The following is a 13,831-nucleotide window of genomic DNA, read 5'->3' on the forward strand; positions in this document are numbered from 1 at the left end:
AAAAAAGCAGGAGTTGCAATTCTCATCTCTGATAAAATAGACTTTAAACCAACAGAGATCAAAAGAGACAAAGAAGGGCATTACATAAAAGGATCAATGTAACAAGGAGAGCTAACGATCCTAAATATATACGCGTCCAGTACAAGAGCACCCAGATACATAAAGCAAGTTCTTAATGACCTACAAAGGGACATAGACTCCCACACAATAGTGGGAGACTTTAACACTCCATTGTCAATATTAGACAGATCAACGAGACAGAAAATTAACAAGGATATCCAGGACCTGAACTCGGACCTGGACCAAGTAAACCTAATAGACATTTACAGAACTCTCCAACACAAATCCACAGAATATACATTCTTCTCAGCACCACATGACACCTACTCTAAAATTGACCACATAATTGAAAGTAAATCACTCCTCAGCAAATGCAAAAAACGGAAATCATAACAAACAGTCTCTCGGACCACAGTGCAATCAAGTTAGAACTCAGAAACTAACTCAGAACTGCACAGCTTCATGGAAACTGAACAACTGGCTCTCAAGTGTTGACTGGATAAACAATGAAATGAAGGCAGAAATAAAGATGTTCTTTGAAACCCATGAGAACGAAGATACAACGTACCAGAATCTCTGGGACACATTTAAAGCAGCCTCTAGAGGAAAATATATAGCTATAAGTACGCACATGAGAAGCAAGAAAAGATCTAAAATCGACGCCCTATCATCAAAATTGAAAGACCTAGAGGAGCAAGATCAAAAAATCTCAAAAGCTAGCAGAAGACAAGAAATAACTAAGATCGGAGCAGAACTGAAGGAGATAGAGACACAAAAAACCATTCAAAAAATCAATAAATCCAGGAGCTGGTCTTTCCAAAAGATCAACAAAATAGACTGCTAGCCAGATTAATAAAAAAGAAAAGAGAGAATAATCAAATAAATACAGTACAAAACAATAAAGAGGATATCACCACAGATTCCACAGAAATACAAACCACCATCAGAGATTACTGTGAACAACTCTATGCATATAAACCAGTAAACCTGGAAGAAATGGATAAATTCTTGGACACTTGAAACCTCCCAAGCCTAAACCAGGAAGAAGTTGAAACCCTGAATAGACCAGTAACAAGGGCTGAAGTTAAGGCAGCAATTCATAGCCTACTAACCAAAAAAAGCCCAGGTTCAGATGGGTTCACAGCCAAATTCTACCAGACACACAAAGAGGAGCTAGTACCACTCCTTCTGAAACTATTCCAAACAATCCAAAAAGAGGGAATCCTTCCCAAATCATTTCATGAGACCAACATCATCCTGATACCAAAACCCAGCAGAGACTCAACAAGAGAAGGAAACTTCAGGCTGCTATCCATGATGAACATAGATGCAAAAATCTTCAATAAAATACTGGCAAACCGTTTGCAACAGCACATTAAAAAGCTTATCCAGGCCGGGCGCGGTGGCTCACGCCTGTAATCCCAGCACTTTGGGAGGCCGAGGCGGGCGGATCACCTGAGGTCAGGAGTTCAAGACCAGCCTGACCAACATGGTGAAACCCTGTCTCTTAAAAAAAAAAAATAAAAAGAAGAAGAAAAAAAAAAAAGCTTATCCATCACAATCAAGTAGGCTTCATCCTGGGGATGCAAGGCTGGTTCAACATACACAAGTCTAGAAATGTAATTCACCACATAAACAGAACCAAAGACAAAAACCACATAATCATCTCAATAGATGCAGAGAAGGCCTTTGACAAAATTCAACAGCCCTTTATGCTAAAAACTCTCAATAAACTAGGTATCGACAGAATGTATCTCAAAATAATAAAAGCTATTTATGACAAACCAACAGCCAATATCATACTGAATGGGCAAAAACTGGAAGCATTCCCTTTGAAATCTGGCACTAGATAGGGATGCCCTCTCTCACCACTCCTATTCAATATAGTATTGGAAGTTCTAGCCAGAGAAATCAGGCAAGAAAAAGAAATAAAGGGTATTCAATTAGGAAAGAAGGAAGTCAAATTGTCTCTATTTGCAGATGACATGATTGTATATTTAGAAGCCCCCATCATCTCAACCCAAAACCTCTTAAACTGATAAGCAACTTCAGCAAAGTCTCAGGATACAAAATCAATGTGCAGAAATCACAAGCAATCCTATACACCAATAACAGACTTAAAGAGAGCCAAATCAAGAACAAATTGCCTTCATAATTGCTACAAAGAGAATAAAATACCTAGGAATACAACAAAGGATGTAAAGGACCTCTTCAAGGGGAACTACAAAGGAGTGCTCAACGAAGTAAGAGAGGACACAAACAGATGAAGAAACATTCCATGCTCATGGTTAGGAAGAATCAATATCATGAAAATGGCCATACTGCCCAAAGTAATTTATAGATTCAACGCTATCCCCATCAATCTACCAATGACCTTCTTCACAGAAATGGAAAAAAACACCTTAAACTCCATATGGAACCAAAAGAGAGCCCACATAGCCAAGTCAATTCTAAGCAAAAAGAACAAAGCTGGAGGCATCATGCTACCTGACTTCAAACTATACTACAAGGTTACAGTAATCAAAACAGCATGGTACTGGCACCAAAACAGAGATACAGACCAATGGAATAGAACAGAGGCCTCGGAAGCAATGCCACACATCTGCAACCATCTAATCTTTGACAAACCTGATAAAAAACAAGCAATGGGGAAAGGATTCCCTGTTTAATAAATGGTGTTGGGAAAACTGGCTAGCCATGTGCAGAAAGCAGAAACTGGACCCCTTCCTGACACCTTACTCTAAAATTAACTCCAGATGGATTAAAGACTTAAACATAAGGCCTAACACCATTAAAACCCTAGAAGAAAACCTATGCAAAACCATTCAGGACATAGGCATAGGCAAGGACTTTATGACTAAAACACCAAAAGCACTGGCAACAAAAGCCAAAATAGACAAATGGGATCTAATTAAACTCCAGAACTTCTGTACAGCAAAAGAAACAATCATTAGAGTGAACTGGCAACCAACAGAATGGGAAAAAATTTTTGCATCTGACAAAGGACTTATATCCAAAATCTACAAAGAACTAAAACAGATTTACAAGAAAAAAACAAACAAACCCATTCAAAAGTGGGCAAAGGATATGAACAGACATTTTTCAAAAGAAGACATACATGAGACCAACAAACACATGAAAAAATGCTCATCACTGGTCATTAGAGAAATGCAAATCAAAACTACATTGAAATACCATCTCATGCCAGTAAGAATGGCAATCATTAAAAAATCTGGACATAATAGAGGCTGGAGAGGATGTGGGTGGGAGTGTAAATTAGTTCAACCATTGTGGAAGACAGTGTGGCGATTCCTCAATGACCTAGAAATAGAAATTCCATTTGACCCAGCAATACCATTACTGAGTATCTAAAGGATTATAAATCAATCTATTATAAGGACACATGCACATGTATGTTCACTGCAGCACTGTTTACAATAGTTAAGACTTGGAACCAACCCAAATGCCCATCGATGATAGACTGGACAGGGAAAATGTGGCACATATACACCATGGAATACTATGCAGCCATAAAAAACAATGAGTTTGTGTCCTTTGTAGGGACATGGATGAACCTGGAAACCATCATTCTCAGCAAACTGACACAAGAACAGAAAAGCAAACACTGCATGTTCTTACTTATAGGCGGGTGTTGAACTATGAGAACACATGGGTACAGGAAGGGGAGCATCACACACTGAGATCTGTCAGGGTGGGGACTAGGGGAGGGACAGTGGGGGGTAGGGAGTTGGAGAGGGATAAGGTGAGGAGAAATGCCAGATATAGGTGATGGGGATGGAGGTAGCAAACCACACTGCCATGTATATACATATGCAACAATCCTGCATGTTCTTCACATGTACCCCAGAACCTATAATGCAATAAAATATATATTAAGAAAGAAAGAAAGAACAAAGGAAAGAACAAAAGAAACAGAGTAGTGAGAGGACATGGGCTTGACTCCTATCTGGCCATGAGGCCTTGAGCTAGTTACTGAGAATCCCTGGCTCTCACAATAGGATAACTTCTCTCACTGGGTAAGAATTCAAGGAGGCCATAGTGAGGAAAGCACCCCACAGAGTGCCAGGCACACAGACCTTTCATGTGTGTTACTTGCCTTCTCTTCCTTTTCCTTCCCAAACAGCATCTCCCAGACTCACCAGATGTTCCTTGATCTGGACAAGTCTCCTAGCACAGGCACACTCACACCCTCTTTACTAAAACCCAAAAAAGTAGCAACTCTAGAACCATCCTTAAATACCACACTGATTTGGATTGGTGAAAATAAGAGGCAGCTTGCCTCATGACTCTGCCTCTGTGGGGGAGGATCCCACTCTATGGGCAGCTCTGCTGTTGGTGTGCAGGCAGGCACCAATCCCTTCCAGGGACCCTGAGCACCAGGAGGACCCTGCCTCTTTGTTAGGTTCACCAGGATGCTCTGCTACTGCTAATTTCTTATTATGTCTCTTCTCAAAGGAGTCCATAATAACCAACCTATAAATGACAGCAACTTCTTTTGGTCTGTTTGGTGTTAACACACAGAAGCTGTAGCCCCTGTTATCTGGGACAACTTTTCTTTTTGGTAGAGCAAAGCGGTCCAGGGAAGGAAGCTGGGTAAGAAGAAAGCCATGCTATCAACTACTTGGAGCCTCTGGGCAACCCTAGGCTCCCTCACAAGAAGCTTTGAGGAAGAGAGCTAGGTGCATGATGACAAGAACAGCCGCCGTAACTACTAACTTTTCTAGTGCTGATACGAATGCAGGGCTGACCTGTCCACTCACGGGCCAAACTGTGGCAGTATACAGAAAGCCAGGACACAGGGTCAGAAGACATGGCTTGCAGTCTTAGCTCAGCCACTTACTTGATGTATAGCCTCAGTCAAGTTGCCTGACTGCATGAGACTCAGTTTCCTCATCAGCAAGATCAGCATGATAATAGTACCTAGTTCCCAAGAACTAGGGAGGTCAGATGAGATCAGGATGCAGTATGAGAGGGAAAGGGGGGATATTTGGGATCGTACACCCCACACCAGATTTTGCATTTCCCTTTCACTTGCATCCTTAACCTGGAACATGATGCCTCTGCAGACCTAGCCCCTAAAATAGCATCTGCCCCTGTTGCCTGTGGAAGGCCACTGATACCCTGCAGTCTGATGCCCTCACAGTCCATCCCCTGTCCCTGCATTTTCCAATCCACCCAGTGCCCTGCAATGCAGATTAGTATCCCAGGCTACGCAAGCCACATTTTGTTAACTCCCCGTTTGTTTCTCTCTACATCTTTCCCTAATCATTTATTTCCTCCCCTATTTCTCCAACCCCTCCTCCAACTCCAGAGTTATGCTTTATCTCCAGTGAGCTTAATGCTTCCCTGATAAGACCAGTTAATCCTCTGCCGCTCCTCTTTTGCAGAGATGGAAGAGATTAGAGGCAAAGGGGTTAGGCCATCTCCCCTTCAAGGGCACTCAGGACTTTAATAAAGAAATTGGATCCTACTTTCCCATCTGATGCTCTAGATTGGCATCCTCAGTGTTTCTGCTGAGAAGTAGTTCTGGTTATTTCCAGACCACAAACCTCCTGATTGAAACGTAATGGAAATGGGGTGGGGGATGGGTACTGGTCAAGTGGCCTGGAGACTCATCAGGCTCCCTGGACAGACAGGCCGATCTGGTCCTCAAGAGCAAAATGCCCAATTGTGTGACTATCTCTACGGTCACCAGTAAGGGCCACACCTAAAGCCAAACTGGGCATGCAGCAGGATGTAACTGGTAACAAGAAGGTGAACTCTAGCCTGGGGGAGATGACTGTACCAGCCAAGGCCTTTAGCCTTCTCCTCTACAAGTCATGGGATTAACGAGTTAGCGATGCAGGTAGAATAGTGCTATGACAAGGTCTCTTTGGGTACACACTGAATGCCACTTTATAGCAGGTAGGCGATATGAGAGCGAGGCTTCAGTGTTTGCGGAACACCATTCCTGGTGTACAGAACACCTTAGGGAGACAGAAGAAATGACAGAAGTAAGCCTTGTGGTGAGAAGCAGACCATCTGGTGGGGTAACACAGGACGAATAACGCAAAAGCACAGCGGAGTTAAACTCTATGTTAGTGCTAAGTAACTGCTGGAGTGTCTTGGGTTCAAGAGCTTTGTGGGTCAGGCTTAGGTTTAACATGAAAAGCTAATTTTGAAGAGACATGATTTGTTGAAGAGGACACAGACTATTTCAGGTCAGAAAAATAGTTCATTCCATTATTTTGTACCAAACATTTATTGAACATCTGCTACGTGCCATGCACTGTTCATAAACAAGATGGATATGACATCTGCTTTCATGAAATGTATAGTGTAGTGGACAAGTCAGAAATTAAGTAAACAATTATGCTCTCACTAATTAGTCTTACTAATGGTAACCAGTGAAAGAACAGGGCGTCATTAAGGAAAGGAACAGAGGATCCTAATTTCAGTTGTGAGATCAGGGGAAGCCTCTCTGAGGAGGTAACGGCTGACACCTGAATGAGGAAAGGGAATTGGCGAGAGCAGTGCAGGAAGGAAGCACATTTCAGATGGAGAGCGGCATGCGGAAATGTTCTGTGTTGGGATAAAGTCGGTTCTTCTGAAAGACTGGAAGAAGGCTGACATAGCTTAAGAGTAGAAATTCAGAGAATAGAATGAGATTTTCTTTTTTTCTTTTGAAACAGTGTCTCGCTCTGTCACCCAGGCTGGAGTGCAGTGGTGTGATTTTGGCTCACTGCAACCTCCACCTCCCAGGTTCAAGCAATTCTCGTGCCTCAGCCAGCTGAGTGAATGGGATTAGAGGTATATACCACCATGCCCAGCTAATTTTTGGATTTTTTAGTACAGATGGGGTTTCACCATCTTGGCCAGGCTGGTCTTGAACTCCTGGCCTCAAGTGACCTGCCCGCCTCGGTCTCCCATGCAAGAGATTATCCAATTTTATTCCAATTGCAATGGTAAGTTATTAAGAGGTTTAAGCAAGAAAGTAATAACATCTACACTTTTAATATATCACTCTGGCTATGTGGGAAGTAGACTAGAGGGGAACAGGAATGGTGGTAATAGGTTCAGTTAGAAAGTCTCTGCAGGAACAGGTGACAGTTGATGGTGACATGTCCTAAGATGGTAGCAGTAGACAGAGAGAGTGGTGGCTGGATTACAGATATATTCTGGAGATGGGACCAGTAGGATTTAATGATGGGCTGGATGTGTGGGGAAATATCTAGGAAGACACACAGATGGTTTAGCTTTAGCAACTCAAAGAGTGGAGGTGTTACTTACTAAGATGAGGAATGGCAAAGGTGCAGATTTTGGGTGGGAGCTATAGTGGCAATTGAGAGTTGGGTTTGGATGCCCTAAGGCTGAGATGTCTTTCATTGTGTCATGTCATCATTATGCAAAGACACACACACATCTTGACTGGAGGTGACTGTGTATCATAGAGATTACCTCCCACCATTAGGATGGATGCAATTACCCAGGGAAAGCATAGAACCAGAAGAAAAAAGTCCCGATAAACTTTATTTTGAGATAAGATGGAGATAAAGGAACAGCGGAAAGGTAGCATGGAAGCTAAAAGATGGGAGTGATTCCAGACAGAGGAAGCTGTCAACTACAAGGAATGCGGCTGAAATGGTGAGTCTCTCAAAAGCGTCTGAGGGATTTGGTAACATAGAAGTCACAGACGAACTTAGCAAGAGCAGTTTCAGAACAGATAGAAATCAGCTTGCAAACTGACACAAGAGCAGAAAATCAAACACCGCATGTTCTCACTCATAGGCGGGTGTTGAACAATGAGAACACATGGACACAGGGAGGGGGTCTGTTGGGGGGAAATGGGGGAGGGGCAGTGGGGGGTGGGGAGCTGAGGAGAGAGAGCATGGGGAGAAAATGCCAGATATAGGTGAAGGGGAGGAAGGCAGCAAATCACACTGCCATGTGTGTACCTATGCAAAAATCTTGCATGTTCTTCACATGTACCCCAAAACCTGAAATGCAATAAAAAATAAATAAAAAAAGAATAAAGGAAATCAGCTTGGACTAAACTGAACAGGCAACAGAGGTGGGTAGGTACAGTTAAATCCTCAATAACCTTGGCTCTGAAGGAGGAATAGAGGGACAGGCAGGAGCTGTCTCTTGAAGGAAAAGAGTAAGCTATGACTTCCTAAAGTTTCATACAGGCCAAACTTTTCCGTATTGGCAGCTGAGATGGTTTCCATACTATCAGCCCTAGGCTGACCATGGAGAGTTCCCCTACAGCCCCAGAAGACTCAAAGAGAATGAGAAGGGCCTTTAGCTATTATCGGCTTTCCCTGACCTTAGCTTCACCTCATCCATCCCTGGCCCAAGAGCCCCATTCCTTGTTCAAATCTTATTCAGGACACCTCCTCAGAGTCGTACTCCAACATTTGAAACTGTTCCATCATAAACTGTCTTCCGCCTCTGTTGGAAAACTTCTGCATACTCAAGAGGTATAAAGAAGGTATGAAGGGCTTCCTGACATCCTCTGTCTGGTCAAGAAATCTGACTTTACTCTTTTCCTTTTCCAGACTGTGTTATTCTGGTCCCACTCAACAGATCCCAACCTACCTTTCAAACCTCATCTCCTACTGTCCTCCTTCTTGAACACTCCAACCAACTTATGCCCCCTTAAAACACCTTCTATTTTCCTACCTCCATATTTTTGCTGGTTTTCCCCTTTGGAATTAGTCCCCTGTCCTTGCCTACCTATTTCCCATACCTCAGAGTTCACCTTGGGTCCACTCACCTCTAGAACACCCTGCCTGCCCCGGCTCTCTCTTAGGCATTTCTTCCACACTGCCAAAGAGCACTGCTTTTCTCTGCATGTGTCATCCTATAATGAGGAGCAGTGAGACTGTGTGCATATTCCTTTGTTTTCTTTAGTGCTGCCTGTACATCAGAAGCACTTGGTAAATGTTTGCTTATTGACAGGATGATTGAGAAAGTCAGGAGCCCTTCCTCCCCCAGGGATGAAGACTTGCAGCAGTCTGTTCAAGGCTGCACGAGCAAGATTCACCAGGACCAAATGAGAAATAAATAGGTGCACAACTATTTACCCCCTTGGTTTCTATAGAGTCATTTGAGGAAGTGCCATGGCAAGGAGTTCAAGTTCAAATTCAGCTCTGGCCATCATGGCCATCAACTATTTCTAATGTGCTTTTAAAAGCCTACTCCTTCCTGGAAAAGTTTAAAATTTAAGCCACAAAACCTCAGGCTTTCTTTCAATCCTGCAGACAGAAGTTTCTCGCCATTTTAGGCTGTGGATTTCCTCCAGCACAGTCCTTTTCAAAATATTGAAAAGGTGTTTTCTAACCCAAACCCTTTCACCACATCATGGTTTACATGACAGAACACTGCACAGGGGTAAAAATTAACTCCGTGGTGTTTTTTACAATTCAGGTATTGGCCAAGTAGACATAACAACTAATACACTGCAGCAGCTTTCATGCAATATGAGTTCCCTTAAAAAAGTTTACACTGGCAAAGTTTTCAGGGAATAAACATCTTGTGGAAATTGGTTCATTCAAATCTGGGCTCCAAAGTGGCTTTAAACACACAGCAATTATTTCAACCATGAAGAGACAGGTAGACTGCAGACACAAATCTGTAATAATATGCTTTACGACTTCTTTGGGGTCTATTTTTGCTCTCCTACATCTACATGAAAACCAAGAATCTTAAAACACCAAAAGCCACAGTTTAAAAACAAAACCACTTTCCAAATCCCAAATGCAAGGATTCAGTGGGGAAGGGTCAGGAGTCCTCTCACCGATTCACATCCATTAAAGTTAATTCCAGTGAGGACATAACTTCCCTATAGATTCCATGAAGTTCAACTACCATGTCTGTTTGTATCTCAACTTGACTTCTCCTAAGGTAAAATAAGTTTTACAGAAAGAATTGTTTTTATATGTTTGCTTTTTATTTACTGATTTGTAAGAGATTTGAGGCAACAGAGAGCTCTGCTGCTCAGTCTTGGGAAAAGTGAGGCTGCTTCTGCACAGTCATTCCTGGCCTCCTCTACCAGGGGCCCCAGACTGTTGGGGAGAGCAGTTACTGTCCTCCAGCAAGATTATCCACTGCCATCAGTGAGGCCTTGAGGCCAAGGAAATGAGAGGGAGGGCTCATGCCCTGCCTGTGGCTTTCTTTGACTTGGCTGGAAATAATGGATTTACTTCAAAAAGAAGCTTTAAGAGACGCATGTGTTCACATACAATCATTCTTTTGAGGGCGTGTCTCTTTTTAAATGTCATGATTCACCCAAAATAACATACCCCCCATTTCTCACATCTAGCTATCTTCCAGAAAGAAGAATACAATGTGTGGAGGCATACTGGAAACTGGGCGCCACATTTCTTCACTAGAAATCGAGTTTTCTCTAGCATTAAGCTTTTGTGCTCAAAGAGAAAAGTGCAAAATCTTTGGGAGGCAAAAACAAAACGACCTGTCAAAATTTCTTTTAGCGCCTGTGACTAGTGTTAACTTACATGCTCTCAGAGTGCAGTAAAAAGCCTGCAAACTGCTGCTAAAAAGAGGATTTGACCTTTTAAAATGGGAACTCCCCCACCCCATATCCATATTAAATAGGCGAACCTTGGGAGCTCTAGAGTTTTAGATTAATAAGGGAAATGAGGTTGAATTTTCAGAAAAAAGGTTTCCCTGTAGGCTGCAGGCTAATCAAGGTGTTCTAGACCTACACTGTAACAGGAGGTAGAAGACAGGCCCTAAACCTTTTAGCCATTGTCGTTACCACCTGCTCAGAGTCTAGTTCTGAAATGAGGCAGGTGGAGAGTTACGAAAATTTAGTAAATACAAAAGTCCCGGACGCGACCGCCCGCAGTCTGCGGCCCCTGGCGGTTAAGCAGCCGCGGCGATCCTGGGTCTCCACCACAGCAGCCAAGCCCGGCGCGCAGCAACCCGCGCTGCTGAAAGTTGGAGAGCTCCCAGCACGCCGACAGAATTCGGCGGTGGGCGCCGGGGGAATCCCTTCCAGCGTCGCAATTAGGAAAGTTTTGAAAAGTAAGGACCCTAGACAGAGAAGGGAACCATCCTTTCCCTTAGCATAAGAAACATTCCGCGCCGCGCCAGCCGGAGGCTGCTCGCACAAGGCCATCCGCCCTGCTTGGCCGGGACGCAGCTGGTGCCTCCCAGCTCCCCACCAGAACCGGTCCAGGGGGCGCGGAGACAGAGAGGCAACTCTGCCGGACTTGCTGTTCCAGACGGAAACGCTTCCGGGCTCCCTGGCCTGGGGGACAAGGGTTGAATTCAGCAGTCGAGAAGGGTAAGGGCAGAACTACCAACTCCAGCTCGGACGCCCGGGACCTGCTCTTCCAAGCCCGCTCGCGTTTCTCCAAAAGACGCGCCGCACAGCCCTTGCGCCCCCGGCACCCCACTCCGCTCCTATATGGTTTCCCCCAAACTCTTCCCGGGGAGCTGCACAAAGCACAGACGGCGCCCTGAAACTCGCCGGGCACTCGCCAGACATCCCCACCTCTGCCTCTCGAACCCCCCTTGTCGCGTTCTTCCCGGCCCGCACCGCTCTCCTCGCGTAGATTCTGAGGAGTCAGAAGCAAACCACGAGAAAATGCCTTCGCGAGGAGCCTCCCTACACCCGCCCTGTCACTGAAACAAAAGCGTAGGGAGGAGGGAGGTGGGAGAGGAGGCGGGAGGAAGGTTTAGAAAGAGGATGGGGACAGCAGTAGGAAGGAACTGGGGAGGGGGGTCAAGGTGGCGAGCAAAGCCGGGGGCGCGGACTCCGCTCCCGTGCCGCGCAGCGGGTCGCTTACATGCCCAGGTCGCTGTAGGTGTTGAAGAACTCCATCTGGTTGCACGCCTGAATCCAGCCTACCACCCAGGTCTCGTGGCGGGGGATGGGGGGCATGACCACGCGGGCGGAGGCTTTGAAGTAGGGGGTCTTGTAGCGCAGGACGATGGGCGAGGTCTCCTCGATGCGCGTGGGGCACTGGTCGATGGTGGCGCACACATCGTACACCACGATGTTCTCGCGCCGGATCCGCGCCTTGCAGGTGATGCTTTGGATACAGCCCATCCTGCGGCCCGGCGCCGGCACAGCGCGGCGTGGGGCAGCGCGGGGGCCCGCGCGGGCAGCCGGGGGCGCCCGTCACGCCGGCATGGCTACGCGCCGCTAGCTCCCGGTCAGGCTCAGCTCGTACCTGGGAGCGGGGAGCCGCCGCCGGGCATCCTTGGGGAAGCCCCCTCCTCTTGCAGCCGCGTGGGGTCCCCACTGCCCCGACGCCCGCCCACGCCCGCCCCTCGCACCAGCAGGGCGAGCGGAGAGTGCACTCCTAGGAGGCGGCTGGTGCCCTCGCCGGCTCCAGCGCCGGGGCGGAGGGCAGGGAGGGGAGCGGCGCTGCGAGGAGTGGTGCCCACCCCGGGCCGGAGCCCCCCGCCCCTCGCCGGAGAGGAGGAGGCGGCAGCGGCGGCGGCATGGAGCCGGGGGAGGGCGGCGGCGGCAGCGCCCGGTTTGTCTGCCTCCGCGGCGGCAGCAGGAGCAGCCGCCGGCGCCGCCGCCGCTGCATGAACCTCTGCACCGCGGCTGCCCCCCGCGTGCAGCGCACCCAGCGGCGGGCGAGCGGGCGGCCCGAGCGGCAGGCGGAGGCAGCAGCGGCGGCGGCGACCGGAGCTCCCGCCGGCCCCGCCCCGTAGCTGGACCGCGCCGACACTCTTCGGTCCGGCCGCCCCGGCTCGGGGGGCGCCACGAGGCTGCGGCCCGGGGTGGAGAGCCCCGCCGGCTGGGGCGGCACAGGACGAGCTCCGCGGAGGAAACTGGCTGTACGCCATGAGTTTTGTCCCTCTCCGGCTGCCGTCCGGGTGGGGGGGGGGGGAATGGTGTAAGGGTGGGGGTATTTAAAGGGCCGCTAGCGCCGGGGTGGGGCCGGCACGTGGGGCTCGGGCGGGGCGGGGCCCTGGTAGGTGGCGCCCCGGGGTGGGGGTGGGGGTGGGGGTGGGGGTGGGGGTGGGGGAGGGAGGTGGGCCCAAGCGCCACCGGGTGGGTGGGGCTGAGCAGGGCGCGGCGCTGTCCAGAGTGGAACTCGGTAGCCCAGTAGGGGCTGTGGAATGAGTGGGGCAGCAGAAGGGTTAGGGGAAAAGCTTTATCAGAGATTGGTCGTTATTTAGAATATAGCTTGTTGGATTAGATTTAGGCTTGAGCCCTCTTAGCATCCTACCTTCAGGAAGGGTGAGGTGCGGGCTCCAGCAATGTTACTAAATGCAGTGGATTTGCCTCTTTGCCTGACTGGGTTTGTTCTGGAAGCTCTTCTTTCCACCATTGTGTGTAGTGGGGGTACCGGAAGAATCCCTCCGAACTACAACACTAAGTCACCCATACGCCAGAGTTTTGGCAGACATTGGGCATTGTGTACAATATGACCACGGTCGTGTGTCTCCTACTGCAGTCTAATGTGCCAAACAGGAAAGATATTTAGCAGATGCTTTTACTAGGCATCTTCTTACATTTATATTTTCAAAGCGTACAGCATCTAGGTATTTATTCTCCGATCATTGAACATTTGCTGGATCTGCTGCCCAAGTGTGAAATACCGACTAACAGGCCGCAGGAGGTGCTAGAGTTAGTCTTTAGCTAGGACAGGTGTGACGAGTAATTTGAAAATTGATTGAGATCGAAAAGCAGCCTTCATCCTTATTTTAACTGTTCTGACACCTTGGTTCACTTTATAGCTAACAAAAAAGCGGTTTTTCCCTTTGATGACTCATCTCTCTC

General features: G+C 47.2%; 1 protein-coding gene across 3 annotated transcripts in view; it reads right to left on the reverse strand.

Annotated features, from left to right (window-relative positions):
- FAM78B (family with sequence similarity 78 member B) overlaps positions 1 to 12,886 on the reverse strand; it is a 115,187-nt gene extending 102,301 nt beyond the window's left edge. For all 3 annotated transcript variants that reach the window (XM_037740480.1, XM_037740481.1, XM_017534060.2), the window contains exon 1: positions 11,877 to 12,886. In XM_037740480.1, the coding sequence (XP_037596408.1) occupies positions 11,877 to 12,139 (263 nt within the window). In that variant the 5' untranslated portion in view covers positions 12,140 to 12,886. The remainder of the gene's footprint in view (positions 1 to 11,876) is intronic.
- Between the last annotated feature and the right edge of the window lie 945 nt (positions 12,887 to 13,831).

Source organism: Cebus imitator, unplaced genomic scaffold (genome assembly GCF_001604975.1).
Source record: "Cebus imitator isolate Cc_AM_T3 unplaced genomic scaffold, Cebus_imitator-1.0 Scaffold84, whole genome shotgun sequence".
In the NCBI taxonomy this organism is placed as follows: domain Eukaryota; kingdom Metazoa; phylum Chordata; class Mammalia; order Primates; family Cebidae; genus Cebus; species Cebus imitator.